This window comes from Phaethon aethereus, assembly GCF_964289735.1.
Source record: "Phaethon aethereus genome assembly, chromosome: 2".
Lineage (NCBI taxonomy): Eukaryota > Metazoa > Chordata > Aves > Phaethontiformes > Phaethontidae > Phaethon > Phaethon aethereus.
The window spans coordinates 5,194,623-5,210,034 of NC_138582.1; the positions used below are offsets into that span (position 1 = coordinate 5,194,623).

Below are 15,412 nucleotides of genomic sequence, written 5' to 3' on the forward strand. Positions count from 1 at the left end.
TTCAAAAGATGAATAAACAAACTTGGGTTTGTTGGGAGGAAAGAAAACTGAGAATGGACATTGTTTCAGTACATAAGTACTTCAGAGGTATAAATATCAAGGAGGAGGACACACTTTTAGATCAAGGATGAAGTTTGTGCAAGAAAAAATTGTTACAAATTGGACAAATTTGCACATCTATTAAAAATCTTCTTGTGATAATCTGCTACCAACTACCAAGTAGTAGGACTATTGAAAAGACAGCCAGTGTGCATAGTGGGAGTAAGCATTTTGTTCGGTTTAAATTTTGAAATTATTTCAGTGCAATTATGTAATAATCCTACTAATAATATTTGAGAGTAAACTTAATTGAACAAAGAGATTCCTACTGGTCCTAGGACCTTTTTCATGACAGACTTCAGAAATAAAAGCCAAAGATAGGCAAGAAGGGAATATAAATCTAGGAGATACTGGGAGCATATTTCATTTTCAAAAGAAAGAAATGAGTCACCAGTATCATACCACTGCAAAAATGTCAAAGAATGGATGGACAGCAGCATAGCTTGCAAAACATGAAGTGTTTCTTTTGTTCCTGTGAACAAAAGAAGTAAAGCCTCAAGAAATGTTACCGTATCTATTTTGGGGATTGAACTTGGAGAAACATGGAGAACAGTGGACAAGTTGGAGGAAGTCTAGAGCAAGAAGAACGTAAGTTTAAAGAAAACTCATGGTCTTGCTGAAGCATAAGAGAAAACTGACGGGGGTTTAAGTTTTTAATTACATAAACGGCACTGCCAAGAGGATAGGTATCTATTTCTCACAGCAAGTAATACCGTAAATAATGACCTTTGCATATGGCAAGGGAATTTTAGGTTAGTAAAAGACAAGGAAACACCAAAAAAGTTTTTCTAAAAAATGCTTAAGGATGAGACAAACAAGATTCACAGAATCACAGAATAATGAAGTTTGGAAAAGACCTTTAAGATCACCAAGTCCAGCGTCAGCCCAACACCAGCAGGCCCACTAAACCATGTCCTGAAGTGCCGTGTCTACACATTTTTTGAACACTTCCAGTGATGGTGACTCCACCACCTCCCTGAGCAGCCTGTTCCAATGCTTGACCACCCTCTTGGTGAAGAAATTTCTCCTAATATCCAATCTAAACCTCCCTTGGCGCAACTTGAGCCCATTTCCTCTCGTCCTATTGCTGGTTACTTAGGAGAAGAGACCAACACCCACGTCACCACAGCCCCCTTTCAGGTAGTTGTAGAGAGCGGTAAGGTCTCCCCTCAGCCTCCTCTTCTCCAGACTGAACAAGCCCAGTTCCCTCAGCCGCTCCTCAGAAGACTTGTGCTCCAGACCCCTCACCAGCTTCGTTGCCCTTCTCTGGACACGCTCCAGCACCTCAACATCCTTCTTGTAGTGAGGGGCCCAAAACTGAACACAGGATTCGAGGTGCGGCCTCACCAGTGCCGAGTCCAGGGGCACAATCACTTCCCTACTCCTGCTGGCCACACTATTTCTGGTACAGGCCAGGACGCTGTTGGCCTTCTTGGCCACCTGGGCACACAGCCGGCTCATGTTCAGCCGGCTGTCAACCAGCACCCCCAGGTCCTCTTCTGCCGGGCAGCTCTCCAGCCACTCCTCCCCAAGCCTGTAGCGTTGCATGGGGTTGTTGTGACCCAAGTGCACTTGGCCTTATTAAGCCTCATACAGTTGATCTCAGCCCATCGATCCAGCCTGTCCAGATCCCTCTGCAGAGCCCTCCTACCCTCCAGCAGATCAACACTCCCACCCAGCTTGGTGTGGTCTGCAAACTTACTGAGGGAGCACTCGATTCCCTCATCCAGATCATCAATAAAGATATTGAACAAGACCGGCCCCAGAACCGAGCCCTGGGGAACACCGCTTGTGACCGGCCGCCAGCCAGATTTAACACCATTCACCAGAACTCTCTGGGCTCGGCCATCCAGCCAGTTCTTTACTCAGCAAAGAGTAAACCTGTCTAAGCCACGAGCCGCCAGTTTCTCCAGGAGAATGCTGTGGGAGACGCTGTCAAAGGCTTTACTAAAGTCCAGGCAGACAACGTCCACAGCCTTTCCCTCATCCCCTAGACAGGTCACCTGGTCGTAGAAGGAGATCAGGTTGGTCAAGCAGGACCTGCCTTTCATGAACCCATGCTGGCTGGGCCTGATCCCTTGGTTGTCCTGCACATGCCCTGTGAGCATCCTCAAGATGAACCTCTCCATAACCTTCCCTGGTTTTGAGGTCGGCTGACAGGCCTGTAGATCCCGGGATCCTCCTTCCAGCCTTTCTTGTAGATGGGTGTCACATTGGCAAGCCTCCAGTCTTCTGGCACCTCCCCTGTTAACCATGACTGCTGATGAATGATGGAGAGTGGCTTGGCAAGCTCCTCTGCCAGCTCTCTCAGTACTCTTGGGTGGATCCCATCAGGCCCCATAGACTTGTGGGTGTCCAGGTGGCTTAACAGGTCCTTAAATGTTTCCTGCTGGATTATGGGGAGTTTATTGTGCTCTCCATCCCCATCTTCCAGCTCAGGGGGCTGAATACCCTGCGGATACCTGGAGTGGCTATTAAAGACTGAGGCAAAGAAGGCATTAAGTACCTCAGCCTTGTCCTCGTCCTTGGAGACAATGTTCCCCGCCATATCCAGTAAGGGATGGAGATTCTCCTTGCCTCTCTTTTTGTTGTTAATATATTTGTGAAAACATTTTCTGTTATCCCTTATGACCGTGGCCAGACTGAGCTCTGGCTGGGCTTTCGCATTTCTATTTGTAATGGTCTCAAACTGAATTTTTTTTAAAGGGCAGATTGTGTCCAGCTCTTATAAAAGGGGCCTAACACTGTATGGCTTTATTGGTAAGGAGGTTTGTCAAGAATTTTGCTGACTGAAAGTGTAGCATAATAGGAACCATTTTTAGGACCATTCTTTTAGGAGCTGCTCTAGTAAAGTAAATCTAATACAACCTGTGAAGTCAGAACACAGTATCCAGACAGCTGTTGGCAAAATCCCAGGAACCTTATTAATGGTGTTCAGAGTTTGTGCCAATCTGCTGTGGCACATTCTGAGGCCTTTGTAAGGTTTTCAACGCTTAATAAGTGATCTCTCCTTTTCAACCTGGAAGTACCACAGCCTCTACTTTAAATAGTTTTCACCAAGATTCGCTATACAGGTTAAAATACTCAGTTTGCATTTATTATTTCCAGTTTGCATTTATTACTTCCATGCGTAGCCCTCTTCGTTCAGCGTCAAACATGTCCTTTGTACTCGATGTGTATTTTTAAATGGACAGCACGGCTGCTCCTTGGGTCGCTGCGATTGCTTTCCTAGAGTCACAGAGCACCTCGGGTTGAAGCTGCGAACCTTCCATAAAAGCTTCAAATACAAGATGATGAAACTCTCTTGTTGGTAAGCTGCCTTTTTGTGCTAGGTTTCCTCAGCCGTGTTTTGTGTGAGACGAGGTTATCCTACCCCTGCCTTGCCCATTTATTCTCAGGAATTTACTTTGTGAGGAAAGTGTTTAATCCTGAAATCTTTAAAAATAGATTGAGGTGCTAATTCACAGGTGGAGTTTCTGCATTGTTCGGCTGCGTACAGTTTCTCGAGGCTGGTAGCAGCAGGTGCTGTGTAGAGCGGCTCCGATTCAGCCAGGAGCTTCAGCTCATAGTGTATGCATTTGCTTCGTTCTTTGCCTTTTCATCAGCATTTAAGTCAGTGGAAACTTTATTTTAAGTGATTTGCTGATTGGAAATACAGTTAAAGATGTGACTGCTTTTAATTAGGGTGCCTAAAAGTTTTACTCAGTTGGGGGAAAATACTGTGATATTTAAATTTCTTTCAGAAGACTTGTATTGTGAGACCTGTCAAAAGGCAATTCAAATTTTTTTGCTTTTTGTTACATTAGGTATATATTGTCTGCTAAGTCATGAATGCATTTTAAGTGTTTATTATCTTGCTGTTTGTTCCATGCTATTAGCTTCAGTGATCAGCAACACCATTCCTCTAATCTTGCGCTTCCTTGTGTAGATTCTCCATCAGAAGAAATCATGTGTCATTCGATATTATGTTTTAGAGTGAAAAACAGCAGAAATATGTCATCTTCCAATCTGCTAAGGATAAATATTTATCACGAAACAAAACAAAGTTTATTTTTGACTGTTGATCATCTCTGCCAATATGTAAGACTCAATGACAGCAAATTAGAAGTCAAATTTTGTACTTTTACTTGCTCTCTTAAAATCCTGAATCTGATTTCCTTTAGATTTACAGTTGATATTTCATTGCTTAAATTCTATCTGTGCTATTTTTGTTTCGTCATTATGAGAAAATAGATTTTACAATTTACCTTCTCATCAGTCATTTCAGAATGAAGGTTATAATTTCTTTCATTTTTCTGGATTCAATTTTTTGCCTTTCTTTCATGTTTTTCTGGTTTTATTTTACATTTTACCTCAACAAAGTAAGAAATAGTAGCTTACCGGCTGCTGGGCTTAAAAAACAAAGCAAAATAAAAAACTTTGAACATTGATTCTTCCCTTAGGTCTTTACTGAAAAAAAAACAGGAAAAAAGTTAATGAAATAACTTCCCCCTCCACCCCTAGTTGTAACATAAAGATTATAGTTTATGTGAAAGTCTTCTTTCTTTTTTTTAGCTGCTTGAGCAGATACGCATGGGAAATGAATCAACTGAAATCACTGAAACAACTGGGGATTGTTGTTTGGTTTTTCTTTTTCTAAAGATCTAGCCAAACCTACGTCTTCCACTTGTGCACAGGTTTCTGCTTTATACGGAGAAGTTTCATTAACTGCATTTTCAGCATGTCTTAAGACGCGTTTAATCCTGACAACAGGGCCTTTTAGCCTTTTTCCGTGGTGGTCTGTAGAGCCATCTTCGTTGGCTTGATGCAGCTTTTAAAATGCGGCAGTGCCTAATCTGTTGCCTAATTCTGATTCAGATATCAGCTCTCCTGTCGGAAGAGACGATATTCCGTCGGTAACCGGCCATAATCTGCTCTGAGGTTTTTCACTGGCTCTGTCAACCTCTCCGAAAAGACCGGGAGAACAGCCTTGTGCTGGGAGATGTTCTACCTCTGATCACGTTACCTGTAACCCTAGACTCTACTTGTCTGTGCTTGCCCAGAGATGATTGTCCCGTGATGCATAATCAAGAACGTTGGTGTTTAAAGCAGCCCAGATATAGCGTATAAGAGATAACGAATTAATGCTGAAAGTTTTCCCAGTCTGTCCGACAGCTCACTGGGCTGCAGATCACTGAAGTCTTAAAGGGCTTCAGGGATCTACTTGCTTCACTGTTTATTTACTGTAAAATGCCAATAAATCTATATAGTAAAACTGTATTCATTGTCTTCTGTAATTGGGCATACCATGTTAATTGATTCCTTATCAGGTCTTAGCCCCAAAACTACTGGTTTGATTCCAGGCCTCAAAACAGTTCCGTTTCCAGCAGATTATAGACTGCCAGCAGAGATCTGATGCTGACGGTTCAGTGTAAGGGAAGCATTTTGTTGATGGTTTCATGTCATACACCTCTTCATTTTGACATACTGCTAGCTCTACAAAAGTCTGCTGTGGAAGCTTGTGCTAGCTAGATTGTCTTGAACTATCTCCTTTATACGTGTTGATTCTCTCAAAGGCATTGTGTGCCAACTTTGATGGGCACCGGCACCGAATGTCCTTCCTTACCATCTTTATCAAAGAACAGAGAGCATGAAAAAACACTGCTTCACTCCACGTGTTTGGTAAGAATTCAAGCAAGGCATGCTCTGCATGCTGTGAGGTGCCTGTTGGTCATCTCGTGCCCCTTGCCATTATGTCATCAGTACAAAAGTGTCTTAAATCTACAAAGGTTAGAAAATCTTGGTCTTGCGTATTACAAAGGTGGTGAGACGATCTGAATTTGTAGATTAAGTCAATCCACAGAGCAACAGGGACGCTGCCCGTTTGGGCAAAGTTCAGAAGCCAGATATGTAAGGATATTATTACCTGTAAATTCTACAAATTCAAGATGATGAACAAGGTAAATTTTTAGATTTTTTTGAGGCAGTGACTTTTCTTCCTGTTTGAAACCACCGTACATCTGATGAGATATCAGCTGCAGATCTCTTCTGGCAAGTGCAGAGGCTTAGACTCTGTTCTTGTAATTGAGTTTGAGGGAAAAAAAAGGGAACTCGAGGTGAGTGAGATGATCTGAATTTAAGTCTGACACTTAAATTCAATGTGTCAGTTCATCTATCTGTAGGTTCAAGTTAATTTTCCTTTGTACCATTAATGTATATCAGTTAATGAAATGTTTTGGTTTTGTAAAAAGGCATCAGTTTATAATAAAGCCTGCAGCATGCTCCCTAGTCTAGGACCTTTCCTTGTGTTGTATTTAAAGTTAGGATCCAGTTTTTCCAACTTGGTTTCACCAAAGTATTTGGAGACTGAAAAAGAACAGTTTTGACTATGTTGAGGGTTCTCAAGAGATCCTCAATTTGGTGGGTAGAACTTTGGGTCTTCATGAAATCAGACATAATTTTCAGAATTTCCTGTCCAGTTTCCAGGGTTGCGAACATTTTTACTACAATAAATTGCAACACAGCCTCTTCAGCAGCCAGATTTGGGTTAGAAATCCTGATAATTATATTTGTACAAGTCATACAAGGAAAAAGAGTAAACAGCATGTTTCTTCGGCAATGATCTAACAGATATTTTCATTACTCAATAAAAAAGTTCTGAAGCATTTTCTGAAACACTTTTTGGTTTTATGTAGCTGTATTTTTAAATTAAATATTTGCATTCCCTACATTCAGAATAAGAATCAACTACCCAGCTGTTTCTAGTTTTCTCTTTCTCAATATGTCAGTATTCAAATGTCATAGAGCTTTGAGGGGTGGAGAAAAACTCTTTTGTTTGGGTGCTTGAAGAGCAATCTGTTTCGTTTGGAGGAAGGCTAGGTTATGACCTGTTTGGTCTTAAATTCACTTTTATGCTAATGAAAAAACCCTAATAATAAAAGCCAGTCAAAATGGAAACCAGACAAATTCAACTACAAAGGAAAGCTCTCATTTTGATCAATTAGACTGATTAACTGTTAGAAAAATCTGTCAAGCAATGGGTTTAATAACCATTTTTTAATGTTCTTAGGACTGGATGTCTCTTTAGAATATATTCTTTATTTATACACTCATCATTGAGCTCAATATAGATTTTACTGAGTGGGAACCCATGACATGTAGGAGGTTACATCCAATAGTTAAATCATTTTGCTAACCTTAAACTCTCCTAATGGTATAATGTTGCAGTGGGTTCACAGAAGAGCAGCAGAAAGTAGCTTACAGATTCAGAGAATTGATTTTTGAGATCAAAATGTTAAATATGTATGGTTTGGCACATGAAGACGTGAGAACATAAATCCACAAATATTTATAGATGTGCTGGGAATATTTAGCATAATTGAAAAGGTTTACAACTGGGAGAAGTCAGATGAGGACAGTTCTTGGAATATGGGAAAAGACCTTTTAACAGTAAATTGGATAATCTGACTTAATCATCTAAAGTTAGTCTCGAAAGCTTCATTTTAGAGAATTAAAAATAAAAAATTGAATTAAAGAAACCCTATTGAAAACACAATTGAACGTACAAAGATGCTCTAGATTGTTTTGCGATGTCGCTCTTCATGTTTGCCAGTGAATTTTGGAGGAGAGGGTTGTCATCTGGGATGTCATTGCCTGTCGTCACTGCCAATGCTTCTCTTCACTTGCTGATGACTCTTTTTGAGGAGGGATGCCTGTTTAAAGAAAACAGTAAGGAAGCAAACAAAAATGTGAAAACACTCCGTGATTTCAGTTGATGGGGACACTGAGCTGAGTCGGGATGTAGATAAGTCGCCAAACCTCCCTGAGCGTTTCTTGCTTAAACTGACTTTAAAACTACGCTAGAAACAGAACTGCGATGAGGTTATTCACTGAAGTGAGCCGTCATTAGAGCACGGCGGTTGCGTCTGTTTTTTAATACTGTGTTAGATGGTACTGAAGAATATCCTCTACTGGCATTTCAGTGGATCGGAATAGTAATTGCAATACCCATGAAAGAAAATTCTAGATCACAGTGTAATTGTCTCTTGCCTTAAGTTCCCATGGGCCCAGTTTTGTGACTATTTTTGGAATTATAACTGGCATTGTAAGGTTTTAAAAATACAGCATGATTCATCATGTCACTAACCTTGGTTTGTCTTATATCCTGAATTCTGCAATAGAGGGTAACAGAAATTAATTTATACACTAAATCTTCAAGACACTGTTGAATTAACTCAATTTTCAAATAAAAATTAAGAATTCTTATTTTTTATTGTTTGAAATGAGCATTGACTTAAATTTGCATGTTATTCTGAGACCTTCAGATTATAAATCAATCAAAACTGGAAATGTTTCCTTGTAATTCTAGTTTTTACCTGTACAATCTTCTGATGTATAGACTTTTGTGTTACTTGTGAAAGGAAATCTTGAACGTGAAATTTATGGTAAATTTTTCTAAGATCATGACAAATGAGGAAGATCGTTGAAATGGAGAACATTTGCACTTTGTGATTTTTAGTATTCTTTCACTTAGGCTCTGAAACTCTTTTTTTGACCCAGGCGTATTTCCTTTCCATTAGCAGTCAAAATGGCAGATGGAAAGAAGAGTAAAAACCTTTCAAGAACTTCTGTTCTTTATCCTAGTGTCTATATAAAGTCCAGTACAGCTTTAAGTCATCTTCATTTAATTTGGACTTTTAACATAATGCAGTAATTTGTGTATCATTCTATTCAGAAAAGATAGGTATGTTTCTGGTGTCTGCTGTATTTTTCTATATTTATTTTGTGTTTCTATGTATTTTTTTCTAAATTTTATGTTTTATTTCCTAGGGACATGAAATCTATATGATCACTTTAACTGTTTCCCCCTCTCCCCTAGGTAAATTTTGACTATTTTCAGCCAGCTTCAGGGAAAAGTTAAATACATTCCTGCAGATTGGCAGCTGGAGAGAGAAGAGAGAGCCTAATTTATGTCCCAATGAGGAAAGGCAGAAACAGGGACTCAGCAGTTACCTGCTCTGTTCCCTGTGCCAGCTGGCATGGATGAGCTCAGGACCAGCCAAAAACATTGTGCTGCCCACTGTGGTTGATGGATGGGTGAGAAAGTTTCTCAGGGTGTATGATGGGGAGATAGGAAGTATGGGCGCTGAGATATTTGTGGTTCAATAGTGTATTTCTCTCCTGTATCTTCCAGAATAATCCATGAAGAGTAGTTTATTTGAGTTTTGCAGAAATTGGAAACTCTGTACTAATTCATACGGTTTCCTTAAATGCCTCTAAGTCCATAAGTACATGGAATAAAACTAGATGATGGTTTAGTTTTGTGTGTGTTAATGTGTGATGATACCATGCTATCTCAGCAGATGTTCTGGAGGAAAAGAAAAAACCCATAAAACCAAAACACCCAAACACAAACTGACTTATTTTATGTGCTTGACCCAAACTGTAAAAAGGAGCTAGTAACAGCAAAATGACCCAAAACCTCTAAAAAGACTGGGAAGCCACTGATGACCCTGCATGTCGTGTGAAATGTTGAAGATGGAGTTCTCCGCCTTCTCTCGGATAGCTAACATCTACTTAACTTAGAGGACTCAAAATCCACTCAAAGTGGATTTTTTCCCCAGTAATTCACCCTGTACCTCCCTCCCCAACCCACTGAATATTTATTATAAACTAATATATGGTGGTGGGTACTTTGGAAAGGAAGAAGAAATTACGTAAATGTAGGATAGTCTTTCCCAGTTCCAGATATTAGTGGCTTATGACTGGTATTTCTTGCCAATAATTTCAGTAGGCCATTATGGTATAATTTAATCATATCTAGAACCATTTATTATTTTGAGTGTTTTATGTTTTTTATAAGCTCACACATTTTCTTTTTTTTTTAATTAATTTACATAGAGACCAAGGTTAATGGTCTAAGATTTACTCAACTGCCTTAAAATTCTTAACACGATGCTTGAAATTCTCTGGTAAAGAGCTTAGCTTAAGCAAGAGATTTCTGACTGGACTTACAGGTAGTAGTTCAGCAAAGTCACACTGGGGTTCCTTTATCACTTGCTTGAATATGATTTGCCACTCAAATCTCATTTACTGACACTTTGAGGTAGGTTCTTTAATTCCTATCGCAGAAAGGTCGGCCTTCTGTACGTTCACCTGTAGTGACAATTGATATAAACACTTAATTTGGCTTTCTTGCTAATTCTTTGTTTTTCTGGAACTTTCACTTTCATCCAGATCATAACTCAGTTCTATAGAGTCTGATTGTAGCACGTTAAAAAAATGAATAAATTCATGCTAGTTTTGAGATCTTGAGCAAATTGCTCTTTAAAAACTTGAGGGTTTCTTTTTTCCTTTTAAACTTTATTAGGGTGTTACCTCTAATTTTCCAGTGCTTATACTTTGTCTTGGCTTCCTTACTCGGATACAGCTTCCAGTATTTGAAGCTTGCTGTTTTAATTCAAATATTTTTGTAACTTTTAATTGTGTTTGTTTTCCATTGCTCTAATAGGCTCTTTGATACTGTCCTGTGTTTACTGTGCTATCTTTTCTGCAGTTTTAATGTTGCCTTCGATCTTTTTATACCTGTATCTTATTCTTCTAAGTTTTCAAAGTACTGTAATAATTCTGTAACTTTGATTTTTTTTTTTAAATTAAAGATTTCCCTGGAGAATTAACTTAAAGTTGACAAGGAAAGAATTCTTTCCCCTACATATCTATTTTGTGTAGTGTTTGAAGAGGATGCAATAGATGTCATGATGATGAATAATTTTCACTGCGTAGTCCAAGAGTTCATATTTGGGAATTTTTAGTATTAGCGATGTTGTTTATTCCTGAAGGGCTGCTGCTTGTACAGGTTCTATATATTTATGGCATGAATTGTTTTATTTACAAAACTTTGGTTCTGCTGCCAAAAGGTATTGCACAAGACTTGAGTGTTATTTCAGACAATTGTTTGGTTTTGCTATGGGATAAATAAGAAATTTGTTCCATGTTGAATTTTGTAACCATAGTCTACACTAGGAGTCTCTCTTGCAGATGGTAACTTCATATCTACTAGAGAGGCAGAAGTTTGCTGCGTCTTTACAGGTCTTGTCCCACTCTCCCACCGATGAGATAGAAACCAGGCTTTTTTTCCCTTTCTTTTTCATTCCTTACTGGTAACAGGATAGCTACTGACTCGAAAGTTACTTTTTTTCTTGTGAGCTGTTAAGGAAGGGAGTTTCTCATAAGAGCTATGACTCCTTATTTGTTCTAAATTCTTGAGTTTTGACACGTTCGCTTCAGGCACTCAGCCACCTTCATGCATTCTTCTCTATAGTCAATATTCATTGGGGTTTTACCCAAAGAGAATGTAAACCCTTAAAATATATATAAAAAAAGCCTCCACCCCCACTTTTGCTTTTTACTTGTGCTGAGAGACATGCTACTTTCCCCAAGCAGTGCTTGCTTGTCATTTAGTGCCTGACTGCATGTGACATTGCTGTCACTTCTGTGTCCTGAACCTCAACCTCCCATGCTTGTCCTATGAGTGTTCCCATCTCCAGGGTTTGGAAGGTAGCAACATAGTTCCTCCTGTATGTGCTCTGAAAATGATCTCTCTTGAGAGTTGTATTATGACCCAGAGAACCTATTTCCAAAATAGAAGAGCAGTTCTTAAATAAACTCTTGCACCTCCTGAGTTTAATTGCCTGGCCAGAGTTTAATTGTAAATTATTATGCAATAGGATAAATATACTTGGTTGCCTGAGACACACAACTGTATCTTAGTTTGTTCGAAGGATGGCTCTGGCGACTCTCACCAACACATTCCTCTTTCTTCACTTTTGGGGAGCTTCTGGTTTCAAGTGAACTCTCAAATTAATGCTGCTGGTGGGTTCTTCTGACACTGAGTACAAGTTACTCTTCCATACTTACTGATTCTGATAGTAATTATATGGGTGGAGATGATCCCTAATCTTTGTACAATGGCTATACTACTTTATACTATGATTCACAATAAGTAATTTAATTTTCTTATATGTGCATTTAAACTTTGAAGTCACTGATAGCCAAAGCTAAATTGTAGTGATGCTTAAGGCTGGGATATTTCTCTGTTGTTAAGTGGCTTCTTAGGAAGTTTTGAATTTCAGAGTAGACTGCTGAAGCATTATTGCAGCTGTATGATCGTATTTGGCATTTTGGTATCTGGTTCTGGTATTTTTCCATGTGTATTATAGTATAATCACTCAATGCTGCTTTTTGTGCTTAGTTTCACAAGGAAGAAAAATTTATAAATAAGAATAAAATTTTACCGTAAAATTTCTTCTCTCTAGCTTTGTCAGCATTATTTCCTAAGGTTACCAGAAATGCGGTTGGTGTATTTACACTGAATGCTTCTAGAGAAATGTGGATTTGAAGCTTGCAAATACATGGTTTTCTGTGAGAGCTGCCTGTGTTTGCCTTTCTTACAGAAGGGACAGAGTTGTCTCTCTCAGAGTAGCTGCTATAAAGGAAAAGTACTCTAGCTGCCGGCTTGCTTTGGTCTTTAGACAAACCAGCAATCGTAGTAAATGGAACTGTTCCCTGACACTGGGCAAGGATTTAAATTTTTGCTTGTAAATTAAAAAGATAATGTCAAGGTAATTTGAAATAATAAAACTGTTTCATGTGAAAGCTCAAAGAACTAAAAAAAAAAATCTGTGGCTTTTTGCATAGAAGTGAATCTGAAAGCTGCAGAGTGAGAATATACACAGCTGATCAAATGCTGTGGGACTTAGTATTGTGCAGATCATCATTGTCATGGAACTTCTCTTCAAGATATACACTTCTGTCTAGTTTTAGTAAAAAAAAAAATCAAAAATTTCCAATTATTTAAAAAAAGTTATTTACTAAAAATATTTTAAAGAAAAAGAAAATATTCTTTTACTAAAAAAGAATAAGATGCTCTTATAATTGGAGTAGGGTATAAAACACATGTATGTGAATGTATGTATATTTATGCACATATATTTACCTCTATGTATAAATATTAATTATGATATATCTATAATAATTCTGTGGTGTGTTATTGAAATTGTGCTATTCTTTTTTTCCCCCCTATCTGAACAGCACCCGGCAATGCCATCTACTTCTTGATGTCTTCAATTCTACAGAACATGAGTTGACCATCAGTGCTAGGAATAACGAAGATTTAATTCTGCATGCTGGAGAATGTCAGCGGTAAGTGCTTTCAGTATTAAAAGGGCCCTGTTTTCAACCCTAATATTTATTTGTACACAATTGATGATATTTGGGGCCTATTTTTCTTTTTAAACATTGTACACATGTCAAAAGTTTTACTTTCTTTAAGGTGCATTACTGAGTTCCAGCAATATCTCAAGTGGATTTATTTTGGCTATGAATCTAGTAGTACTGAAAATAACAAAATACGAAATAGTTGATTCTGAGGTGTACAGCTCATTTAACTTGTTTTTGTAGAGTTTTTAAATATCATTTTCATTGCTCTGAAAGTAGTTCTGGTGTTAAAACCTGATCTCACTAGTTCGTTATCCCAGTTTTAAATAGCCTTTTCTTTATGGGGTCCCCCAGCCATATTATCAGTTTTCATAGGAAGAAAACTGCGGGAAAGAAAAATAGAATTGAAGAAACCGCAGTCACAATCTCTGTAGAAAAAATATTTTAGCTTAACTAGGCTGTTACGTGTATCGGTTCTTACAACCCTACTATGGTGATGTAAAGGTCATTTTGTAGCTAACTAGAACCTTTATTTTCCATAATATATATATCTAGGATTCCTACGGATGGCTGTACCCTAGGTTGCTTGGCTTATTTTCTTCAGATGTTCATAATCTAGATGATACCATTTTCATCTTAAAAACATGAAACTGTGAAAAAGGAAATGTTTCCATTTGGTTATGGGCTATCTACACAGTTCTCTTCTTTGGGAGAGTTGTGCTGCAGTCTTAAGTCATGCAGTTGATAAACTTAATTAAAGAGAGAGAATTTCATGTCTTCAAATATCAGTCGGAATATTAAGTTCAAAGTAAAACCACATCAACTGCAACACATGCAGTTGTCAAAAAGAAGTCTGGAATATGTAACAATAGCATTAAATTCAGAATGTTTTTTGCCTCAGTGACACTGTGTCAGTTTAACCCCAGGCAGCAACTAAGCCCCACGCAGCCGCTCGCTCACTCATCCTCGGTGGGACGGGAGAGAATCAGAAGAGTAAAAGTGAGGAAACTCACTGGTTGAGATAAAGACAGTTCAACAGGGAAAGCAAAAGCCGCGCACGCGAGCAGAGCAAACCAGGGAATTCATTCCCCACTCCCCATGGGCAGGCAGGGGTTCAGCCATCTCCAGGGAAGCAGGGCTGCATCAGGCGTAACAGTTACTTGGGAAGACAGACGCCATCACTCCGAACTTCTCCCCCTTCCTTCTTCTTCTTCTTCCCCCAGCTTTACATGCTGATCATGATGTCATATGGTATGGAATATCCCTTTGGTCAGTTGGGATCAGCTGTTCCAGCTGTGTCCCCTCCCAGCTTCTTGCGCACCCCCAGCCTCCTCGCTGGTGGGTGGTGTGAGGAGCAGAAAAGGCCCTGACTCGGTGTAAGCCCTGCTCAGCACTAACGAAAACATCCCTGTCTTATCAACACTGTTTTCAGCCCAAATCCAAAACACGGCCCCATACTGGCTACTGCGGAGAAAATTAACTCTATCCCAGCCAAAACCAGCACACTCTGAAAGGATGACCATAAGAAAATACATCGACTCAAACCGAGGCTGATTTTTCTCAATTTTACTTTATCAAGAAATGGACAAAAATATCAGTAACATACAGTGCTTGTTCCGTGTTCTTACCGTACTGTTTTGGAATTTTGTTTTTATGCCTCTTGCTATTTCCCATCATTTTTGTAGTTGGTAAACTGCTTGAAACTTTTTACTCCCAATTTTTGGGACAAAGTGAAGCAAATAGAAATAGTCCTATAAATAAGGTTATTGAAATTACTTTGCAACTCCTTGACTGAATTACTTTTATTTTCTTGTGGATTTAATAATTTAAGTTTAAATATCCTTAAACCATATTGTAATGAATATAGACCCTTTCAATAATTCTTTTGAAACAGTTATTTATCAAGGCGGATTGTGTATTTGTTGCTAGTGTTTAAACCTTTAAGGATAGTGATTTTTATTCTTATTGCAAAATATTTTATTGTTTTATCCTTGGTTAGAAGTTGCGCTGAGCTTTCTATCAGTTCTAAACTCATTTGTTACCTATTTTTTGAATGATAAGCACTTCTATTTGTAACAATGTGTTTATAGCTCCTCTGTTGCTTAGAGTTTTAGTTTTT

The 15,412-nt window shown here is 38.7% G+C and overlaps 1 protein-coding gene across 1 annotated transcript in view; it reads left to right on the forward strand.

The window, feature by feature from the left end:
• The window catches only part of TRAPPC9 (trafficking protein particle complex subunit 9), a gene marked incomplete at both ends in the record, with an annotated part of 523,602 nt that overhangs the window by 183,669 nt on the left and 324,521 nt on the right, over window positions 1–15,412 (forward strand). The window contains one exon of the mRNA XM_081996827.1: window positions 13,168–13,278. Coding sequence (XP_081852953.1) covers window positions 13,168–13,278 — 111 coding nt within the window. The remainder of the gene's footprint in view (window positions 1–13,167; window positions 13,279–15,412) is intronic.